This window comes from Filicampus tigris, chromosome 7 (genome assembly GCF_054856515.1).
Source record: "Filicampus tigris isolate MCC_2025a chromosome 7, RoL_Ftig_1.0, whole genome shotgun sequence".
NCBI classification, from domain to species: domain Eukaryota; kingdom Metazoa; phylum Chordata; class Actinopteri; order Syngnathiformes; family Syngnathidae; genus Filicampus; species Filicampus tigris.
This window is the reverse complement of record NC_141223.1, coordinates 23,763,076-23,787,122: the sequence shown is the minus strand read 5'-3', so window position 1 is coordinate 23,787,122 and position 24,047 is coordinate 23,763,076. Positions and strand designations below refer to the sequence as shown.

Genomic DNA, 24,047 nt, shown 5'->3' with positions numbered 1-24,047 from the left:
AATGTGAGCCAAGCCTTAATGTTATTTTTGTGCTCTGCATTTTATCTCAACATTTTGTCTTGTGAAAATTTGTTTGATAATCTGAAACATTTACGTGTGGTAAATTCACAAAAACTTCTGAAATCAGGCAAGGGGGGAAAATACTTGGCCACTGCACCTACACTCTGACTCGCCGTTTAAGTCACGGCTTCTGTTGGCGAACAGGAGCTGCTGAGGAGCCACAGCCTGCTGGAGGCGGAGGCCGCAGACGACAACCGCGGCGACCGGCAGCAGCGGCGCGAGCATTTGACAGAGAGAAGGAAGCTTCATCAGATGAAAAGAGATCACGAGCAGCAGGAGGGCAACAAACGGAAAGTCCTTAAAATGGAAGAGGGCCAGGAAGGGGAGTTCTCCTCCGGATCCGACGCTGAGGAAGCAGGACGAGGGCGAAGCAGGAAGAAGAAGGACAATGGCGGAGCTAATGTGGACATCCAGGTAACAGACCTCCACCAAGGCACATCGATCAGTAAGAGCCGTACGCTCCCTTCCCATCCAGCCTGGACTCATCAGTGAGATGCAAACCTTGCGCGTTGCCAAGTCCAAATGCACATTTTCATCATTTGTAGTTCAAAATCCAAGTCAAGTTTTAGCTAAGCAAGTCCTGAAATTGGCGAGTCGTGTGACTCGTGTCAAAAGAGACTTGGGTGTCATTTGTTGGCGGTTCCTCCAACAGGAAGTGAAATTCAAGCTGCGCCACAACGTGTCGGAGCTGCAGGAAGCCGTCAACGCCAGCCAGGATTTGTCGTCCCGCCAGCAAGCGCTCCTCAAGCTTCTTCTGTGCCGCGGTCTCTACCCTCAGCTGGCTCTGCCCGACGAGCACAACGGCACCCGCAAGGACACTGAGCAGGTCCACACCTGCCGTCGCGCCGCCATCTTGTCCAGGAGTTGTCTTTAACGGTGCTGCTTGACCGTTACCCTCAGGTGTTCCATACGAAGAACAAGCAGGGAATCGTCATCCATCCCACAAGCGTGTTTGCCAGCGACCCCGAGGTGTTACATGTGCGGGATGACGCCCGGGATCCAGGTAAGCCTCCCGAACAACCTCAGAGGTGTAAAAAAAAATCCACACACCCCAATAAGATGTGTTTTAAACTGAACAATTAATGGGATTCAAGTCAACATTCACAATGTAGTGGAATGCACTTTTCAAATTGCTTAGGCTGCAATTTGGAAAAACAAAACAGAACCTCTACTTCATATCCGTCGGTCAGTAGGCTTTATTTTCATTTATTTGAATTGTGTCTAGATACGTTCAGTGCTTAAGAATCGCAGTCCACACGTTGGACACTTGAAAGACTGCAAGTCAAAGTGTTTGGTTAGTTCACAACTCGGATTAAAGCAGGTTAGTTAACAGTCTTTCATATTCATTCACGGTTCATTTTACTTTATTTTTGTATACAGTAAGCCTATAACCTATGAGACCACAACATTTTTGTATAATAAATCTGATCATTGCTAATTGTGTTACTGATTCTTTTATTGCTTTTGTTTTTTGAACAAAAATACACGGAAAGAGGAGCTTGAAAAAAATAATTGCATATTAAATCACAATCGTAATATTGAAGGGAAAAAATTGCAATTCGAATTTTATTGAAAATTGTTCAGCTAGTTTGATAATACGACACTATTATGTGTCCCACTCGGTTATCAAAGAAAAGTATGATGAAGGATGTCAAGCACTTTGTGTTGTCTCTTTGTGTGCCCCGACAAAAAGGACGAGACAGCAGCAAACATCAGCTGCTGGCCTTCGTCACATTACTGGAGACCAACAGGCCGTATTTGTCCAACTGTGTGCGTGTACCTGCACTGCAGGTTAGTTCTCAGTGTCATCACAAATTACCTGCACAAGAATAACGAAGGAGGATTCAATTGTCGTTAGCGATGTTACAATGATTACCGCTTTCTTGTTGTAACTCCAGGGGGGAGTGGTTCTCAAACCTACAGTATTTTGTCCAATTATTTCTGAATTAGTTTTCCAATGTGTGATGTAAAATGACTAAACATGCAGCCAGTCACACTGACTCATTAGTTGTAAAATGGAGCTAACCCATCAAAGAAACAAACATAGCAGAGGACTAGTAAAGTAGATTAGATGACATTTGGGAAATAATTGATGATTGCGTCAACAGGCTCTGCTGCTGGTGGCCAACTCTCTGGACAGCAACGCCGATTGCTCGCGCCTGGTGGTGGACGGTTGGTTGGAGCTGCAGCTGAAGCTGCCCGAGGAAGCCCTCAAGGCACTGTCCACGGCGCTCAGCCTCCGGGCCGAGTGGGAGCGCCTCCTGCAGGCCCAGCTGGGGCAGAGTCCCGCCGCAGAAGTGTCCCGGAAGTCAATGCGGAAGCTAAGCGAGCGCCTGGTCCGCTTCTTGCTTTACACCGAGGTACTGTAATCTCTGCATTGTCATATAGTGTCATATCTTTTTCATTTTTGTAGCACCGCTTCCTCTTGTCTTCTTCAGATCAACTACACCCTGCAGCGCCTCTCCGCCCTCCACACTCAGAACCTGTACGTCGGACCCCAGGCCGAGTCGGAACTTTCCCTTGGCGCCGGCGCTGGTCTCACGCCGCTGTTTCCAGGCGCCGAGGCCAAGCCGGACCCGATCAAGGGAGGACTGCGCGTCGCCAACTTCTTCACCTACAACTGTCTGACCGTAAGTAACATGTTCAATAGCTTTTCACACAGATAATCCGCCGAATTGTGGCATCAGAGCTGAATCAAAAGATCTGCCCGGTTCATTTTTCATTCATTCGTTTAGACATAAGTAGTGCTTTGCTGACATCTTGTGTTAATTAACAGAATTAACCTTTATTTTATGCTTGTATGACAGTAAAAAAATGTTAAAAATATTACTTGGAGCATGACCTGTGCAGTAATACATGTTTTATGATGGGGACCCTGTTTCCAATATTTCCAAGGTGGAAAATGAACTCAAAAATAGAATTGGAGGTTGTATGTAAACAATAAAGAGATCAAGTAGAAAGCAAATATTTTTTCAACCGGTGGTCAGGATTCCAGGGACCTGTACAGCGAGTGCCTGCGTACTTTCTGGAATTGTCCCAACTGTGACCTCTACATGCCGCTGACGCCTCTGGAGCGCATGCAGCACGAGACCACCTGCAGGCCGGCAGGGGAACAGCAGGAGCAGGACGAAGGTGGGTGGACTCGAATGAACCACATACTTGATTCAACTCAAAACTGACACGTTCGCACTGCATCAACGTGGGCACACATTAGTATCTGGTGCATTAGCAACTGTTGTGCAAGCATTAGTGTCTGGTACATTTGGACAAGTAGTAAAAGTAAAAAATAATAATAATACATACTCAAGTACAGATAATTGAAAAATGTACTTAGGTATACTAACAATAACAAAGTATTTGTACTTCGTTACTCATATTATCACGGGTATCTGGTGCGTTCATATCAGGTGAACAAGCTTTAGTATCAAGTGAGCATGCAGCCAGGTGCGTTAGTATCCGGTGCACACACATAACTATCTTGTGCGTATTGCTATCCAGTGGGCATACATTAATATCTGCTTGTGCACTAGGCATGGGCCGATTACCAGTTTGACAGTTTACCTTGGTTTTAAAAAGTCAAGGTTTCAGTAATTGCTAATAGTCTGTCATAGTGAGCATTTTTTTTTTGTTTGTTTGTTTGATTTTTTTTGTTTTTTTTGTTCTTTTGAGCCGCCCCTATTTGTAGTTAATTGGAGCCAGTCTTTTTTTTTTCTCAGTGTGCAGAGAGTTACGCACAGAGGATGAGGGGAGGGAAGAGAGACACAAAAGAGACACTCCAACACTGCAAACAAACAACAAACAAATGAATGAATAATGATGCCAGCAGGTACTAGTTAGCCCCAATGACAATATGATTAGTCCACCAGTGATGGGATACTGTGACTTACTTTTTACTGAGAACAATTAAAACGAAAAATGTTAACATTTATTTATTTTAATTAACATGGTACACGTTTCTTAATGTACCAAATATTCTATATTTTGTTAAAAAATTAAATAGTTTGTGTTCATTAGGGGGAAATGCTGTTTAGTTTACCCCCCTTTTTTTTTTTTTTTCTTCCATACCGTCAGAATCTAATATCAGCCCATGTCTCGTGTGCACACAGTCACACAGAATCTGGTGCATTGTTATCTGGTGCTCATGTTAGTATCTGGTACGTATGCGTTATCTGGTGCATTGGTATTTGATTAACCCATTAAAGCCTGAAGCCCCTCGTGAGACATCTCTCTAAAACCTACGGTCGTCTTTGGAGTCACCTTTGAAAAGCTGACATTTTCGCCACCTACAAAATAATTAATATCTCAGCCTCTGTAGCAGATTGAAACATCATTCCAAAAGAATTTGAGAGCTTTGACATGTGGCTTCCACGCAGGCATGCGTTTATTAATCTTTACTGTTTCAATCGAAGGTGCAAGTGAAGCACTATTTTTATTTTTTTTTAAATCGAGTGGTTATTAGCATGCTGTGTTCTCTTACAAAGACGTTGAAATCGTCATTGTCTACGAACATATATCTTAACCATATATCACGTTTGGATGGTTTCACGGTTTTAAAGTACACGAGCTACATCAGTGTTTTTCAAACTTTGTGTGCTGCGGCACACAGTTTACACACGAGATATTGTCAGGTGTGCCGTGGGAAATGATCTAATTTGTGTGCCTGTGCGGTCTAGCGCCCGGCAGCGTAATCATGGCTTCACTACATTGTAGTACTCTTCCATACCGGCAGGTGGCAGCAGCAGGTAGCTAATTGTCTTTGTTTAGAGGCAAGCGAATTAGTGACTCATGTTTATCCAAACAGGCCCATGTTTCACACTAAATATCAATATGAAACATGATGAAATATTTTTTCTTTGTGTTTATTTAATTCCTATTCAAGATGTTATAGTATAACGTCATTCTTCAATGTTAAAAAATGCTGATATAAACAATAAAACACTTATTTTGTTAAAATAAGCTTTTTTTTCACAATATCAGCTGCTTGTGTGCCGCGGGATTTTTTCAATGAAATAAATGTGCCTTGACTCAAAAAAGTTTGTGACTTATATCAGAGCTCCCACGATCGACTGTGCCTCAATTACTGCTCAAAAAAATCTGGATATCCTCCGACAACTCACGACACCGTCACATGTATATTCTGATGCATTTCATTGGCTGAGAGACTGAGAATTCGATTTTTTTTAAAAATGACATCGACTCTCTCCCGGCTTTAGTGGTAGAAACGCGCTTGTGCGTTCCCGGCTTTAATGGGTTAACACGTATTAGTACCTGGTGCACAAGTATTTGTATCTGGTGCATTATAATGTGGTGAGCACGGGCTCATATCTAGTGTAGTAGTGTCCGGTGCGCACCATTAGTATCCAGCTCACAGGGGTTATCTGGTGCACATGCATTTGTAACCTTTGCATGCGTTATTGTCAATTGCGGGAGCTTTAGTATCCGGTGTGCACAAGATACTAAGGTGTTTCTCTTTTTTTATGTCCCTTTAGCGCTCTGTGTTTGAATTTTATTTGATGCAGGGTGTCTTTATTCTTTCCTTAGGGATGGACGTGGTAAAGCCCAACCTGTCCTCCTCCAGCCTGTGCCGAGTCTACCACTGCGACGTTTGCGACCAAGACTTGACGCTCACGTCCACGGAGATCCTCAAGCACAAAAGGCAGCACATGTGCTCTTCTAAGTAGAACTTTGAAGAAAAAGACTGTAAAAAGCCATCATGGTTTCATTGAGCTGAAGAAATGAACATCAAGCGAGAGAAGGAGTTTTTAAAATATAGAGTGAGGGTTTAATAATGATACAAACCCACGATATGTAACACCTCAAAGCAGCACATTGGCACAAAGTCAGAAGTAAGACAGCACGGAAGATAAAAACCTGCCTCAAGGGAGAAAAAACAAAACCAAAAAAGAATCTGAATAAATATTGTAATAAATAAATAATAAAACAGGTCATATTTCATTAATTACTTTGAAACTCATAATAATAATAATAATACATACATTTGGAAATATGCACATTGGCAGAAAAGAAATAAGGTCAACAGTACTGAATACAGAGTTACTCAGGTAAATCATAAGGTATTGATTACTCAAATCAAAAGGCACATTTATTAAGATGTAAGAACGGGCAGGGGGTCTGCGAGAGTGTGTGGACGGGAACGCCATCTGCACGTGTGAAGCGGAAGTAACAAACGTGTGTGTGTGCGCGCACGTGCGTGCACGATGGCTTCTTTTTACGGCTTTGGTCCATCTGCGTCTTCAAGTCAGCCAGTGGACGTGTGTGTGTGTGCATGTGTGCGTGTTTGTGGGGGAGCTTGGGGAATGGCAGTTTACTTTCCTAGAGCAACTTATTAGTGATTTTGTTATTGTTGTTGTGATGAGTTGATTCACTCAAAAAGTGGCCCGGGATCAACTGTGTCATGGCGGGTTTCAACTAATTGGAATTGGACCGAAATGTGGCTGGGTTCCGTTTTGGTGGAGAGAGAGAGAGAGAGAGAGAGAGAGAGTGTTGTCACTTAATTGTCAATTGTCAGGCGTAGTGCTCCCTGTTCTGTGTATAAGGCAAGAGTTCTTAAACTTTTTGGGTCAAGGGAGCCACTTACAGGGAAATGTTTTTCCAAGGACCGCCTCAAAATCCGTACACAAATTAAACGTAACCAGCACGTGTTATAAGTTGCCTGTTTTTCACCTCAAACTTGTAATGATGTGATAACTAATTCCAATTTTTTAGAGCAAAGAAGATGTAATGTTATGAGAATAAAGTCATAATTGTTACACGAACAAAGACGTTTTATGTTCCTGCCGGATCAAACGCAAGCTCTTCTGTTCTGGTGCCGATGGAGCCAGTTTGCGGAGTGTGAATGAGGATAAAAAGCAGTTTGGTACTGTACGCATTTTATTCCGTCTCCATTATAAAAGGTCGTAGGATTTCTAGGCCGGAATGTCCCGCTTTTCAGTACCTCTTGGTGGAAACGTGACTATTGTTGCATCTCAGTATATCAAAATATAGCGGAAAACATAACTTATTCCACTAGTTCAATTAAAAAAGTCAATGTTAGGCAATATATGAGTGAAATACTTCATGATTTTATATTTTATAGCTTCGGCCATACCCAGAATTTGCCTTCTAAGGAAATAGGAATATTCCAAAAGACATATTTCAAATGATATTTAATACAGACTGGAATTTATGTCTGAAAAGTATTTTCTCATTTGATTATTATTGAATCTGTAAATAAGTTTCACTTTTTGAATTGAACTTTAATATGATAATATGCCAATTTATTGACAACCACTTGCATATGAGAACAGAAAAATGACATGACAAATTGTTTGATTTTTGTTATAAAACTACAGTATGTCACACAGCTACAGGGGAACGGGCCCTAAATCTCTCCGAGCCTTTGTTTGCAAACCGGAGCAGTTGTTGCACTCGATGGAATCGTGAGGGGAACTCGTAACAAGAAGAGGCATTTTGTTGTAGTCAATCTCTATCAGAGGTCTGCATTCTGAATCGTGTTTACCGTTTAATATGGCCAGTAAAAATGTCTTATAGTCCTGTGAATATAGCCAGAGTCAGCAAAGTGGACCACAATGTGGAACTGTGGAAGTAAAAAAATAAAAAATGAAATACATTTTTTTTAAAAACATGAGGGGAAGCGGGAATTTCAAGGAGCAGCTTGTATGTCTCTCTCAAAGCTTGCATGAAGCAGCCATTTGCTGCTTACCCGGGCCATTTTATTCGGTACGCCAGGCGAATCGAATGCAATGTGAAATACAAATATAATTGTTATTATTGTGGTAATTGTCATTGGTTATAGGAGCGATTCCCAACCTCTGTGTACTTCACTGTACAGTACCATGAGAAATGAGCAAACAGGTGTGCCAATTTCACTGAATTGGTCCAAAAATGTACATTTATTTCACAAATAACGTATTTTTGATCATCTCTCTATGCTAGTGATGTATGGTGGCAGGCAGAACAACTACATGCTCTTCCACTAGATAGCATAAGGTCCAATTAACTTGTTTTCTCATCGTGTTGCCATTCATACACTAGAATAATAGTGTCTTGAAGTACACGATGAGTCAGTAAATTTGTGAGTTAACTGAGACGAGGGCACCGCGGTTCGCCATTTGAAAATTGATCGTTGGAGGGGAATCTATCTTCCCTTATTCAACCAATAAAAGTATTATTTTGGCACCATCTTGAAGCATCTTAGTGCCCAAAAAATAATGTTGAAGTTAATCCAGGAGCCTCATTTGGACAAAAGTAACACTTGACCATTTTGCAGAATCTTTGTACGATAGAACGGCGGAGATGTTCCGGATGACGTCAGGGACAGAGGGGGGATGCTGGGAAATAATAAATTGTCACGCTATACTTACAGTCGGACTCAACGCGGGTTATTGAATAACACGACAGTACTTTGCTTAGGTCTTATAGGAAATGTTCACACTTTTTCGGGGGCATCATTTACTCACGGACTTTTGTTATTCTCAGCAGGGCTTGGTCCCTCTTTTCCGCTAATAGCAGTGGAACACTGCATATACTTTTTGTGCCATTCTTGTTTCATGGTTTGCAATGACATTTGTGTGCCTTGGCTCAATAAAGGTTGGGAAGCACTGCTTTATAGAGCTCATGCGCTTAATCTCATTGGATTCCGTGAGCATAGCTAATGTGGCCTCTTCCTGTTGGTCACAATAACACGACAGTAGTCGGTTACCACACTTTTCTCCTAACGTGACGTACAAAAATATTCTTGAAATACATTGTTCATTGCACTTGTTTTTTTTTTTTTTACTTGGTTTTTTTTTAATCTTTTGGTTGGAGGCATTGACACGTCCACAGATTAGGTTAGTAGTGTTTCTTTAGGGCGGGGTGGCGAGGTGATAGGTGCATGTGAAAGTGTTGTAACGCATTCCTTATATCGTCGTTTTGGCTAGTGGTTGTCATTGCAACTTCCCCCTTACTAATAATTGTTCTCATGCGTTTGTCGATATTTTCTCCAAGGCTCGCTCTCTCGTGTTTATTTATTTTTCCCGCCGTGAGGTAATTTCGGAGGTAAAGGGCAACATCTGTCAGCACTACACGGGCTAACACCAAACCCCTGGAGGACCTCCTGTGAGTTTGTGTGCACCATTGGTGGGGAAGGGAGGGGGGGGAGGGGGGGGGTCATTGTCACATTTAATAAAATATACCAATTACAGACACTCCCCTACTTATGAACTTTTTGGACATATGAACACTTCCATGTTAGTTATATATAAAAAAATATATATATTATACTTCGGTAAGTCCGAATTTTGTGTTGCGCAACCTTCAGTGTTGTACGTTTTACCACAAACCGTGCCAGGCAGCGCTTAGGCGAGGCTAGTGAGGGGTCTCCTTATGTTTGAGCATCAGGACCCCAACATGGAGACCCCAATGCTGCCAGTATATTTATGATGAGACGTTAGAGAAACACGGTGCAAACTTCTTTCCTTGCATAATTTCTTCAGACCATTATCGCCTCCTACCTGACTGACAGCATTTTAAGAGTAGAAAGTGGACAACCATCTCCCCTACTAGTCCGGATTAGACTGTTTTGTCAGTCTTCTTTCCAGTTTTTTCTCTATTCATGGTCACAGTTTTTGGATGTTTTTATGCCCTGCCATAAGAGATCAAATTATGGCATCTTGTTGCCAAGGGACAATGCTGAAGTGAATTTTAAGAGTTTCATTGAGGCAAACATTGTGCTTTGCTGCCATCTTATAAACCTTTACAATTATAACCCTTTTTAGAATGTTAATTACTCACAGATTTTCATTATTCGCGACAGGGCTTAGCAGGGCTATCTTAGCTTTGTGCTCAACCAAACAATTTCCGGATTTCAGATTGAAGACATTTGCAAGTAAGACAAGATCATCACTATAGCTGTACTATGAGAGACATTTTCATTTGTTGGCGTGCCGTGATGTTTTTGTTTTGATATTATGTGTGCCTTGGTACAGTAAATGGTGAAAAACACTGCACTACTGAAATTGTATTGATCTAATCAGAGCTGGGCATTTGATTCTATTATCGCCTACCACCTAGGTACCCTTGTTACAGAAACCATTGAAGCCTCACCGCAAAAATAGACGGATAAAAATTCCGCTTCCAACTATTTTTTTTATGTTTCCCGCTTATCTTTTATCGCCTACAAAACGGGCGTCGTCGCGGGCGGATAGACGGACCGGTCCGTTACATGTGCGGAATGCCCAGCACTGGGTCTAATGCTTTTAACTAATATCTAGTGACAAAAAAAGCCAAAATAATGAGGTACAGTCACTTGTGCATAAATTGGGGAGTGTCTGTATAAAAAATAAAACATGTTTTTTTTCCTTCCAAACGGGCGTTCCGTAACAGTGTACACATTACCCACCCTCATCCTTGCGTTAAGTCTCGAGTCGCCAACTGGATGTCGGCGTAGATCCACAATGAAAGGCTCCGTGAAAGGTGGTCTGAGTGCGATGCACCCCCCAGTCCAAGAAGGCCCCCGGGTTGAAAAGAGAAAGAGCGGAATGCAGTGGAAGGCTGTAGGGGGCTTCGGAGGGTCACGTCAAGGAAAACTTCCGCCGCCCCCCCCCCCCCCATCGCTTCCCACCCCGAGCCTGGTCTCACCGCACCGCCTTGTGCTTTCCCCCGCAGCAGCCACACCGCTCGCCGCAACGCAGGCAGGCGCGCAAAGGCAGGTAGCAGCACATGCAGGGCACAAAGAGCGACAGGGCCACGAGAGCCAACCAGCGGGCACAACACAAGGGGTGCGGATGACCCCCCATGGAGTCGTCGCACGAGCACGGCTCCCAGAACTCGCCCTCGGAGTCCGACATGCAGTGGTAGAGCAGACTCTCGGCGCACCACACGCAGGTCCACTGGCGCAGGCAGTGCAGGGCCGGGTCCGGGGCGTCCCTGCAGCGGCCCCGCCCGTTCTCCGAGGCGCTGAACACGGAGCGGCAGTACACGCAGCGGGACGAGCACGACGACGACGCCGGCGGGCACGGACTGTCGTCATCGGGGGAGATGGCGCCCGGGTCCCCGCAGGCCCCGCCGCCGCCCCTCTTACGAGTCCGTGAGCGGGGCGTGGCCAGGGAGGTGTGTATGCAGCAGGGCGAGGGGGAGCCTTTGCCGGCCTCCTGGGGGGAGCCGGCCCCTGAGGACACGCCGGACACAGCGTTGGGGATGGACATGCAGGTGGGCGAGGACGAGGACAGACGCTGGGCCGCCTTGCTGTCCAGACTGACTGTGACGTCGCAGCCGCCCGTGCCCATCCCGGACATCTCCTTCTCAAAGCGGACCACGCACAGCTCCGATTTGTCCTGCAGGCTCCCTCCGCTACTTACAACCACGCCTCCGGTCAGCCCCCCAACCATAGTTCTGGTGGCCCCCGCTCGTCGATAGTCCTCATATCCTCTTGACCCCCACAGGTCCTTGCAGGGATCCACGCTGCACAGGTCCCCCTCCTCCAGCAGGGAAATGGTGGGCGAGAGGGGGGACAGTGGCGACGAGGCTGGTGGGCCCGCGGGAGGGGACGGTGGCGCTGGAGGCAGAGGCGGCGGCGGCGAAGGGGGATTCAAGGCGGCGGTCATTTGCGTGAGCTGGTGTTGTCCCGGCCTGGCGTGGATCTGCACAGATGGTGTAGAGTTACAGAGTCAGGAAGAGCACAGCCTGCTGCTGCCGGGTTTTAGATCACGTCTCGATTGATATCAAATTTCACTCGAGTGGAGGTCACTTTCACCTTTATTTCACTTTCTGCATGACCACAACAAACGCAGCGCTTTCAGGTGTTGAGTTACCCCACTTACCCCTGCGCCCACCACCTACCAAGCTTTACAGATCAGATCAACCCTTACTGTGCTGATTTTTACAGCTTTTTTTTTATCTATTTTTTTTTTTCAATCATTGGCTGCCCAGACCAGGGCTTCCCAAACCTTTTGAGTCCAGGGAGAAATTCCAAGGACCCCCTCATAATCCTCACACCAGTTGAACATAACTACTACTATTCATGATCTGTTTAATTAATAGGAATGACTGGTGTAACCAAATTCAATTGAATTCAATATTTACCCATTATTGCATCCTGACTTCCACTGGCCTAGACTCCCTCCACTGGAAACACACCAGATCAGGATTCACCCTTCTGAACGGAACTGAACTGAGCTGGACCACTTGGCGGAAACAACACATTTGAGAACCCAACACTGACTCAAAGCTGTCTGGACTACCTGGACAGGTGCCTGTGTGGTAACGCCGGATGTAAAAGCAAACTCCTCAGTCCGCACGAAGCAGGTGGAGGACGACTCGCTGGTCACGATGGTGATGGGCTTGGGTAGCATTTCCTTCCTGCTGTTGGACGATGACTCGCTGCCTGTATGGGACTGGCAGAGGTCGCACATCATCCCGTGTTTCAACACTTCAAAATCTTGAGGGGATCCTTTAGCTTGTCACTCAGGGAAGAACCAAAAATGTTCTACCTGCCGGTATGTACTTTTTGGAGATGTGTACATATACCAGGTCGCCATCGGTTTTTTTTTTTGTTTTGTCTTTTGTTTTTAAAGCGGAAGTCAACCCAAACATATTTTTTTCAAGAATATGTTCACAGCAGGCCCACTAGTTGAAACACTGCATTCTGATTAATTTTGCGTTTGTGGAATATGACTTAAGCAGCAAAATGCACTCGTTTTTAGCCATCTCTCGGGGCGGCCATTTTGTCTTCTGTCGACCGAAAACGACATCACAACTGCTTACAGCGACCAATCGCGGCTGACCTGTTTTCTGAATCTGAGCCGTGATTGGTCGTCGTGAGCAGTTGTGATGTCATTTTTCGGTCGACAGAAGACAAAATGGCCGCCCCCAGAGATGGCTAAAAACGAGTGGATTAACACTTATTCCGCAAACGCAATATTTATCAGAATGCCTTGTTTCAACTAGTGGGCTTGCATAGAACATATTCTTGACAAAAAAATGTTTGCTTAAAATTTTTTTTAAGGATATGTTTTATGCAGGCCCACTAGTTGAAACACAGAATTCTGATCAATATTATGTCTCTGGATTATGAGTTAAACAACAAAATCCACCCGTTTTTAACCATCTCTAGGGGCAGCCATTTTGTCATAGCTCAGCTTCAGAAAACATCTGAGCCTTGATTGGTCGTTATCTGAGCCCTGAGGGTCTCTTTTCATGTCATTTTCAGTCGACGGAGGTGACAAAATGGCCGCCCCCCAGAGATGGCTAAAAACAGGAAGATTTTGCTGCTTAACTCATACTGTAGTTCATATTACCGGTAATCATATTGCATTGTTTCAACTAGTGGGCCTGCAGAGAACATATACTTGAAAAAAATATATGTTTGGGTTGACTTCTGCTTTAAGGGACATAAATGGACTTCTGTTTGGGACCGGAACAAAAAAAAAAAAAAAACACTTGGATACTCACAGTTTGCCCATCATCCTCCGTGTCCGCCTCCTCTGGCGTGGATGATGAGGGCGAGTCAGAGCCTGAAATGTATCAGAGGAGAGATGTTTCCATTGTTTGACCCTCGCTTTATTTATTTATTATTCAAATTTTTTAAATATGGGGACTATAGCTTGGCGGGTTACACGCCCACCTCGGTCCAGCTTGTCGATGATAGCCTGTAGGCCCTTATCGAAGGAGATGGCATCTGCGGGACTCTGGAAGGTCAGGCCGAACTTGCGCTCGTCCACTCGCCAGTGATGAAAGATGGGATTCACCTTGTTGTAGACCAGGCCCCTTTGCACAGCACATTCCAGTACCGGCTAAACACACACACATAAGCTATCACAACATGTCTGTGTAAAGCTCATTCATCCAGGTCTTTGTCATTTGCAAAAGTTGAATGGAGGCATGGAGAACGCAAAACACTCGCAAGGAGTTACTGTTGGTCACAACTCTCACCCAGATGCTCGCACAGAAATAACAGGGGTAGGAAGGAATTTCAGGACACCGGCCAACCCGACTCCAGCTCCTGATGTCACTCGCTAGGCTGAGCTCCTCTAAGGCACGCATCCAACACACGAATACTGTGGTGTGTATCGTAATTAACAGCAGTTTTTTTCTTTATATTCTCTACATTCTACATGTTTTGGTACGATGCTATTTTTCTGACGCAGCAAAAATAAGTTTGCTGTTTGAGCGAGTGGAACGAACTAATGACATTTCTATGGGGAAATGTTTTGGTAAACCTCACGGAATGAATTGAACCAATTTGCTCCATTCAAAACTCTTTGCAAAAAGATATTACAACCCCACGGCAAATAACTAAAACAACATCATATTGTGCTCACCGCTCGGTCACGCAGCCTCTCCCCACGAATGACGTACTCCCTCCGCTTGTGGCTTCGGCCCTTGCATATGACCACGTGACTGAGGCCGCCCCCGCCAAGGGGCACCCAGCCGCCGCTGGAGTCGTCACGTGTCATCACCACTGCGCGAACACGCACGCTGGGGGGGACCGGAAAAGACAACGTGAGAGTGCGACCCATGACCGTAGGTGATACGAGTCCTCTATTAATTGCGGTGCGACGATTTAAAAACAAAATACTCCAAGAATGTTTTCTACCTTGTGCCTTGCGTAACTATTTATTTGGTGTGCTCTGTCGGGAAGACAAGTCAAGCCAGCCCCAAAGACACTTGCTCATGCTAGTAGTATGCATGACGGTAACATGCCGCCAACATGCCGCGAAAGCCAACTTAAAACTACGAGCATTTACCAGGGGTGGGCATCGTCTATCCGTCATTAAGTTTCTGTCTGTATTTTCGGCCGACCCACGTGGTCCCAGCCCGCCCGTTGTCGGCGACAGCGAATCGGCGTCGAGAACATAAATCACGTCACAAGCAAGCGCCGCACAGCAGACAAGCCACCAAGTAAAGTAAAAATAACAAATAAAAACAACAGGCACACACGCACAGTGTGGTGATCGGTGAAATAAAAATCATATGAGGCACATGTCATTGCGTTTGCGTGACCTAAAGGTATACAATGCTGTTTTCTTTTTATTTATTTAGCTGAGTGTCAGGAGTGGGGCACCTGCGTGCATGTGACGTGGAGATGAAAGCATGTATGGATAAGTTTCTTCTGGTCTGCTTGCAGCATGCAACCCTTTAGTCTGGATATGTTTTTCTGCTGGTAAAAGGCTGTTGATGGATTTTTATATGATTGCTGAAAGTCAAGTTTGAGTCTATCAGCACCCCAAGATTTTGGACTTCGTCTTTGGTTTCTACAGAAAGTGACTCCAGGTGTTGTCAAACAGCAATCCTCTTTTATTTATTGCCGGAAACAATTACTTCTGTTTTGTTTTAGTTTAGCTGAAGGAAACTTTGATTCATCCAGTTGTTAATTTGTTCTAGACAGTGACACAATCCATATGGTTGGTATAGATATATCTGTGTAACTGTGATTGCCAACATTGGCGAACTATAACTACACAGCAATAGAGTGCGTCTATTGTTTAGGTTCTTACTAATGATTTCAGAAAAGTGTTTTTGTCTAGATTTGACTAACTCTTTGTTACATTTACAAAGACATTCTCTGTAGAGGTTAAAAATGAACTTGGAGTTAGTTTTTTCTCACTTACGCTCCGCTTTCATGCACTTTGATTTCAAAGTCATTACGCTCGTAGTGCACCTGCAAGATGTTTTCGGTCGACATGAAATGGTCAGAGCTGGGCAGTCCGTCCCTGGGCCGGACCGGTCGGACCCTCCGGCCCGGTCGGATGCCCATTTTTGGGGCGGAGGGGTGGGGGGTGACAAATTAAAAAAAATTCCTGGACTAAGCATGGCCGGAAGTTGATTTTAGTCCGGCCCACTAATCAGCCCTCATGCGTGTGACGTGCTCGCGAGGCGGCCAAATCATCTCAGCCTACTCGGTGATAGGCTTCTTTTAGGCTTCTTTCTACTCCCGCGTCTGCGCGAGCGACAACTGCTGTTATAGGGATTATGGTATTGCCCCTCCGCCCCCTCTTGTAATGGTATGCCCCAGTTGCAGGTGGGAGGCGCGGGTTACTTGATGTGACAATGAGGAAATACAAACACGCTTGAGCGCACGTTGCTGTCTCACATGTTGCGATGACATACAGTTTCCCACACGGAGACGGACGGATGAGCCACGCAGCTCGTTGCTGCTGCAAAGTCCCTTCACTCAAAGTAAACAAGCTACTCACCCACGTTCCCCCTTAGCCGCCACCTTCCAGATCATTTTCGCAATAAAATTAAATGCATCGTCTAGTCATCCCTTTATGGTTGTAGCAGGCACGATATGCATTGTTGTCACTGCCTTTCTGAAGCGACGCCCCCCGACTTGTTTCAAAACAATTTGTGTCCACGAGCATATTCAGACGCTAGCACATCAAGGTGGAGTTCATGTACTTTTTCTGGCGTTCACTACTTCCGGAAATACGCCATAGCAAACCTGCAGTGTTTAGTGGTTTGCTGGTATGCTTTTATTTTGAAGGCTAGGAAGTGTGCAAAATAAATAAGTAACTTGAATACGACTTCTGCGACTTCTTCTTCTACGACTCTTCTCTATAATTATAGGACCCAAATAATTATACAATGCGACAAATCCTATCCCGGGGCTCGTAATGCAAGGAAGCACGCAGTTGGGTAAATACTACTGGCGCATTTGAAGCTAATAATCCTTAAAAAACCTCTGCCGTTAGCGTCCCTTCCGCAGCAACGTCAATCACGGACGCTTTTTTTTTTTTTTTTTTTTTGGGTCGGGGGCGGAATGGGGCAGGGGCCGACAATGTTTATGAATATGGCCGGAAGGGTACCCAAGTCAAGGGTGGAGGGTCGCGGCCGGACCGGCAAAAAATGGTCAAGTGCCCAGCTCTGGAAATGGTCTTAGTTTTGAGAGGAGCAACAGCATCCAGGACTAGGGTGACCATATGTCCCGATTTGCGCGGGACTGTCCCGCATTTTAAAGATTTTTGATGCGTCCCGCAAATTGACTCGCTGTCTCGCATGCGGCAGGCACCAAATTTCAAACGTGCGTCTCAAATCTTGTTTTTTATCAAACGCCTGTGTGAGGAGAGCAGACAACACACAGTGGAGGCTATTATGGAGGCGGGTCTCGGGCTGTGTGTGTGGGGGGGTGGGGGTGGGGGTTATGGTGTTCGGGGGGCGGGTGTGACTGTCTGCGTGTGAGACCGTGAGAGGCAGGGGGTATGCTGCTCAAACAGCCGGGCGCACATGCAGGCAATACAGTAGTTGTTTTTAAAGATACGCCTACCAAAAACAAGCATTTTAGCGACGCGTTCCATACATTTGTGATGAATTAATGAAAATGGAGGACTCTAAGGAAAGTAAGAAGACTGCAAAGAAAATGAAATGCGGTTACAACAAGGTCTGGGAACTCATTGTCCGTGGGTGAAGCCAGATAAAGTCAGATAAAGCTTTCTGTGAACTTTGTGGCTGCTGTTGCCGTTATGGAGAAAAGTGAAATACTAACCGAAAGTGTTTCATCAGTGTTTTCCTTGCTTCTGGAAGTGCACAGTGCTGCTATGGTGATTGATTGTAGTATTGTTATCTCCTGACTATTTTTGATATACTTGTATTATTTTCGTTTTATGCTGCGGCTGTTTAATTTGAAAATAATTTGAATTGCAGTAGTTGTAGTAGCCTGTCTTTGTTACTGTAGTAAATTGTTACTGCACTTCATGCTCTACATGTTCTCTTGAGATTTGACAAGGTTTTATTGTGTGTGTGTGACTATTGTTAAAGTGCATCTACCTCAAGATATGATGAGACTGACTAATTTCAGCCTTCATTGTGAGCCCCTATTGCAAGGGCGGACCTATGGCTGGGCCCGGGTGTGCACAGGCCCACCCAGATTGACAGACTGCCCACCCAGTGAGATTCATGAAAAAAAAAAAACTTTTAAATTTGTTGTAAATTAATATGACATTATTTTGGAATTTAATGTGTTTTGTTGTGTTTTTTATTGTATTGAATATTAAGAATGGCATAATTTTGGTTGTCTAAGAAGGATCTGAACTTCATATTATTCAGTTTGTCATTTTATTTGAATAAAAGATGTGTCTGGACAGGAGGACTGTGCTCAGTGAGAGAAATATTCAGGCCCACCCTGATTTTTCCAGGCCCACCCATTAGCCACGTTCTGGCTCTGCCCCTGTCCTATTGATATTAATGTCTCAGAGATTTACCATTTTACTAGCAGTTTTACTAGCAGTATTTTTGTAACTGCAGATAATTTCAACTGCAATTCTCTGTTCTGTGTTTTTATTTGTAGATCTATAATTGTTATTTTGTTACAGTTTATTACATTACATGTTACTGAACAGTTGACAAACTGTGTCATATGCATTTTTGGTGTCCGTCGCGAGCTTCAGCTGCGTCCCACATTGTCCCGAACAAGCATACTCCCTGTCCCACATCTGGTGAGTTTGGATCTGGTCACTCTATCCAGGACATTTGAGATTTTCCATTTATCCAGAAGTTCATCAACAGTCTCTGCATTCAGAGATGGTGAAACAGCCATCATTTTCAGAAACATATTGCTTGTGTCCTCGTTTATATATCTTTTTTTATGGTTGACTGAAATTTTGGGATTATTTGTAGTTCTCTATAATAGCCAGAAAACGGAGAGATCATATGATTGGTATGATGTCTCCAGCTGACTCTATTTTAGAGTGGCAAGGTATGGATGTGGGTGCTCCTGTCAGAGAACACAGGCCCATATTCCACTTGACACGTCTATTTATTGTGGTCTGCAACAGCACAAAGAATAACCTCGCAACATCATCCAATGCACATCCACAAATGAACAATATGCCTAAACTTTACAATTCACTGTATTAAGCAATTAAACAGCCAAACAATACATACAATACACCTTCACACGTTTCATCACTAGAATAGTTAGCGTACTAGCCGAAATAACTAACTAGTGTTCATCAACGTGACATCACTCACGAGAACATATCTAGGCTATTATGTACAGCAGTTACCTGACACGAACCTAAATTATTAAACTCACCTTTTAACATTTACACACAACAACAAACGTGGTGAAACACGGGAAATCTGCAACTACGGCGTTTGCTGGCACAAACAAACTACTAGCTGTGTCCAAGGAGGAAAAAGAAAAGAATCACTGTCACTCGCTATCAACACTTAGCGCTCGAGTAACGTTCAATGCCTGCTCACAGTGTGGGACATCTCAGCACTGTATGGAAACTTAATGAATTATATCAAATGCCAACAATTACTAATAGTAAAACAATGTGGGCTTTCTAACAAGCCAGACCTTTAACATGACACTAACACTAGATACATATAGTGCCCTATAATGTAATATACAGTGAGTTTGACCTTTTTAATGCAGTTTGAATGTGAAGTGAGTGGGAGGTGGCATTAAGTACTCACACTCTGTACTTAAGTATGAAGTACAGAAAAGAAAAGACTGATCAAAGTCGAAGTATTGATTTAACTTGTGTACTTAAGTAAAAGTAAAAATGTACACTACACCCCATGAAATGTATTTAAGTGTATGGGATGCACACAAAAAACGTTACCATAAAAACTTTTTTTAACACGAGTCACTGACAGTGGCACACGCCGGAGTTGTGTTCAGGAAGCGTTGGGTCGGTTCCCGCTCAGTGACGGTGTCTGTGTGTGTGTGTGTGTGTGTGTGTGTGTGTGTGTGTGTGTGTGCCATGCGACTGGCTGGCGACCAGATCGGGGTGTAGTCTGCCTGCCTTTCGCCCATTGTCAGCTGGGATAGGCTCCAAGTGGATAGGCTCCACCTCCCCGTGACCCAGTACAGCAGGAGTCACTAAGTCCGGTCCTCAAGGGCACCTATCCTGCATGTTTTCCATCTCTCCCTGCTGCAACACACCTGTTTAAAATGATCTGTATCGTTATCAGGCTTCTGAAAAGCTTGCTGATGAGCTGCTCATTTCAATCAGGTGTGTTGCCGCGGGGAGAGATGGAAAACGTGCAGGATAGGTGCCCTTGAGGACCGGACTTGGTGATCCTTGTTGTACAGGATAACCAGTTAGGAAGATGACACACACTTTTTTAAAAAGGAGTAAAGGTACAAATAAGAAGATTCCAATGATTACTTTGGTAAAAATGTAATGAAAAGGCCTCAAAAAAGATAAAGAAATCTCGATATTTTCGTGAGATACGTATGCCCACTGGACGTTTGACGCGTGACATCACTAGCCCAATGTGGTCGTCTTCAGACTTTGAAGATGGTGATGACAAGCTGCCGATAAGTATGGGTTGCTCCATTTTTATTATTTAAGTAAAGAAGAATCGAAATGAATGAGAAGAAAAACCACGAGCAAGTCAGAGACGTGGCTCGATGACGTCATATGCACCTTCGTCGCGATTTCGCCGCGCTAGCCCCACCCGGAAGATTTTCAAAGCGTAATGCTAAATCCATTATAATGTGTATCAATTCGAATAACCGTTCATTGAGACATGGATATTTTGTTAATACAACATCCTTTGTAAAGAATGACTAGTAATATGGCTTACTGACGAGTTTTGACGGGCTCCATTTATATCCACATGGAGGCACCAGAAGGAGCAGCACAACACTGAATAGATTAGAAAATGTGTCAAAAATGGATTCTTTACATTAGATTAAATAATGTCATTATTGTATGTTTCTGTGAAGTACAATATTATAGAGGCATTTCCATTTATTCAATTGTTACTCCACTCAAAAACATTTTGAGGGAACTATGTAGTTCACTGTTCATTGTAAAAAAATGTTGAGTGATCTCAAAGTCAACAAACTTAGATCATCTAAGTGGAGCAATTAAGCTCAATGTCTTACGTTTTGTTGCCGTAGAAATAGTATTTTCTGCATTTTATAACAAAGAAATAAGAGTTTACAGAACGGTTGACCCTTTTATTGAACCTCAATTTGAAAGATATATTAAAAACAAGTAAAGTAAAAACAAGTAAAGTAAAAACAACTTGCTTGCACTGTTGCTGAACTAACTATGTTGCCAAGTTTTTCCAACTTAAATTACTGTTTCACGCCAAAGAATAAGTTGTGTTTTTTATAGTGTATTGGGCTTAACAGTTAATCAAGTTCAAATCAACATGCAATGTACTAGAATGGAATTTTCAAATCCCAAAGGCTGCAATAAGGTGATATAGGAGTATAATAAATACGATATTTTCTATTGTCAAATTTCAAATTAATTTATTGCTTGTGTTTCTAATTTATATATGTAATGTAATATATATATATATATATATATATATATATATATATATATATATATTAGTGCTGCCAATCGATTAATCACATTTGTTCATAGTTAACTCGCAGTTAATCACACATTTAATTTGTTGTAAAAAATCCCTTGATTTTTCTGTGCCATTATTTTCTTGAATTTTAATATCTTAACATGAATAAGAGGATTGATTTTCTTATGCAAATGCTTTATTAAAGTGGAAGTCAACCCAACCATATTTACTTTTCAAGAATATGCAAGTCCACTAGTTGAAACAAGGCATTCTGATAAATATTGCGTTTGTGGAATAAGAGTTAATCCAGCCATCACTGGGGGCGGCCAGTTTGTCACGTCTGTCGGCTGAAAATGACATCACAGTTGCTCAGGGCTCAGGTTAACGACCAATACCAGCTCACCTGTTTTCTGAAACTGAGCTATGATTGGTCGTTATTTGAGCCCTCAGGGCATCTGTGATGTCATTTTCAGTCGACAGACGTGATAAAATGGCCGACCCCTGAGATGGCTAGATGGCTTTGCTGCTTGACTCATATTCCATAAACACAATATTAATCAGAATGCCTTGTTTCAACTAGGGGACCTGCATAAAACATATTGCGTCTTTATTCAGACATGAACAGCCTCGCTCTAATTCACCTCTTTCGTTTCTTCTTCGCTCAGGAAATGAGCTGTACTAAACCAACTCAAAAAGGAATAAATACTTAAGCACAATATAAATAAATAAATATATACTCACAAAACAATATTGCAGCAGTTGCGGCTTGCAGTTTACTATACGCCCTGTGTTGCCCACATCATACAGAGAAGCATCCCTGTGATTTTTCCAGGCTTCTTTACATTCCGGAGTCGGCGATGGCGACAACTATCACAACTAACACAACACTCACCCGTCATATGAGCCAATCACATTCGTGCATGTGCACTTCAAAGACCACTTGGAAAACATAAACTCTAAGAATATGACAGGGGCCACATATAAATGTGTACAATACCCACACACGCACACACACACACACACGCACACACACAACCACATACTTTGTTTGTTTTGCGTTTTTGTTTCTGTGGTGAATAAAAATACTGTCTACTACAGAAAGAATGTTAATTTTAATTTAACATTTTTAATTTTCATCTCATGAGGATTTATTTTTATAATAATAAAAATACATTACATATGAACAGTATGTTGAATGTATATATCCGTTGCATATGGCATATTTTGGAGATAGTTTGATTTGCAATGAATTACGATTATTGTGATTATCTCGATTAAAAATTGTAATCATTTGACAGCCCTAATATATATATATATATATATATATATATATATATATATATATATATATATATATATATATATATATATATATATATATATATATATATGGAGGTGTGGGGGGGGGGGTATGAAGAGGACCTTGAAAAATAATCACATATGAAATTGGGGGGGGTGGTCGCAATCAGATTATTTTCCAAAATTATTCAGATCTATTCCACTATATATAACATTTCAAAGTAAAATTTGCCGTGTACTATATACAAATCAATTCTTTACACGAATGAATGAATGATTCCGAACCCAGCCAATGCATGAGTGTGCATATGCGACGTTCAAGTGCAAGGTGAGAAAATGGGAAAAATCACAAAAAGGAAGATTGGGGGTTTCGCCATGCAGCACTTCAATGAACGCTGTGTGCGCGCGCACGTTTTTTTCTTCAAGAAACATCGCGATAATTCCATCAGACGACGCTTTTATTCCCGACTTCCCTCCTCCCTTCCTTTCTCCTTCCTCGCTTACATCCCGCCCTGCTACTGCAAACCATTAAGACATAGCCTACATGTTTTTTTTTATGAATGGAGCGAGAAGCAAGGCGAGGTTGCTGCTGTTTTTTTTTCGCTTTTTTTGTAATAAAAAGGAGTGATGGAGGGGGGGGTGATGATGATGATGATGATGATGATGAGAATGTGAGGTGGGGGAGGGGGAGAGCGGGAAGCAAGGGGAGGGGGGTAAATCGCATTTCATTCATAAAGTTTGGCTTTAAAAATCATAATGAACGGCCGAGACACGTTGATAAAAAAATCACGACGACTCTCGCCTTGAATGGCGCGACGCACCCTCCCTCCTCCTCATCCTCCCCTCCTGAAAAGACAAACTCGCCATATTTTTTCTCTTTTTTTCTTTTTACCTCCATTCTCCTGTCCTCACTTTCCATCATGTCAAGCTGTCTAATTGTTCACATAGCAGGCCTTATCGTTCTGACTATTTCTCTTGGCTGTTAGTGCTGCATGCACGTCCTTTTTCATTCATAGAGATGACGTGTTAATGGCCATGTAGGCGGCTTTCGGAACACCAAATAATAGGAAGAATGCACCAGCACATTAATGCATGATTGTTTGTTTGTGTTTTTGTCATGTCAGTGATAATAAACACCCCCAAAATCACATATAGCGCTATTCATTCCGGGAGACTTACTCGCCCTCCATGGCTCGCCGTTGCCCGCTCGCCGGAGCCCACCGCGGGCTCTCCTCTCGCTGTGCTCAGCCTCCTCGCAGCAAACACACACCGATCGGGCTCACATCGTCTCCGCATCCGCTCGCTCGCCTCCCCGCAGTCGGCCTCCTCTCCGCCGCGGCCTCCTCGACGTCGTCTCGGCCGATCAGGACAGGACAGGACGGCTGGAGGTTGCAGCAGCCATTTTCCGCTGGCAGCATCCT

At 43.5% G+C, this 24,047-nt stretch overlaps 2 protein-coding genes across 5 annotated transcripts in view; one reads left to right on the top strand and one right to left on the bottom strand.

Annotated features, from left to right (window-relative positions):
- Positions 1-7,118, top strand: part of dhx34 (DEAH (Asp-Glu-Ala-His) box polypeptide 34) — a 13,594-nt gene extending 6,476 nt beyond the window's left edge. For 2 of the 3 annotated variants that reach the window (XM_086036228.1, XM_086036227.1), the window contains 9 exons: positions 205-474; positions 713-886; positions 961-1,063; positions 1,754-1,851; positions 2,169-2,420; positions 2,499-2,690; positions 3,048-3,192; positions 4,167-4,214; positions 5,602-7,118. In XM_086036228.1, the coding sequence (XP_085892354.1) occupies positions 205-474; positions 713-886; positions 961-1,063; positions 1,754-1,851; positions 2,169-2,420; positions 2,499-2,690; positions 3,048-3,192; positions 4,167-4,214; positions 5,602-5,741 (1,422 nt within the window). In that variant the 3' untranslated portion in view covers positions 5,742-7,118. The remainder of the gene's footprint in view (positions 1-204; positions 475-712; positions 887-960; positions 1,064-1,753; positions 1,852-2,168; positions 2,421-2,498; positions 2,691-3,047; positions 3,193-4,166; positions 4,215-5,601) is intronic. The other variant, XM_086036229.1, reaches the window with a different exon arrangement.
- Positions 5,826-24,047, bottom strand: spred3 (sprouty related EVH1 domain containing 3). 2 transcript variants are annotated; one of them, XM_086036240.1, is made up of 6 exons: positions 23,806-24,047; positions 14,382-14,538; positions 13,685-13,853; positions 13,513-13,574; positions 12,303-12,455; positions 5,826-11,702 (listed from the first exon to the last, which is right to left on the bottom strand). In XM_086036240.1, the coding sequence occupies exons 1-6, from the start codon at positions 23,814-23,816 to the stop codon at positions 10,698-10,700; spliced, it is 1,557 nt and encodes a 518-aa protein (XP_085892366.1). In that variant the 5' UTR covers positions 23,817-24,047; the 3' UTR covers positions 5,826-10,697. The 2 variants fall into 2 exon arrangements, with proteins under 2 accessions (XP_085892366.1, XP_085892367.1); XM_086036241.1 differs by lacking the exon at positions 23,806-24,047 and adding an exon at positions 14,657-14,805.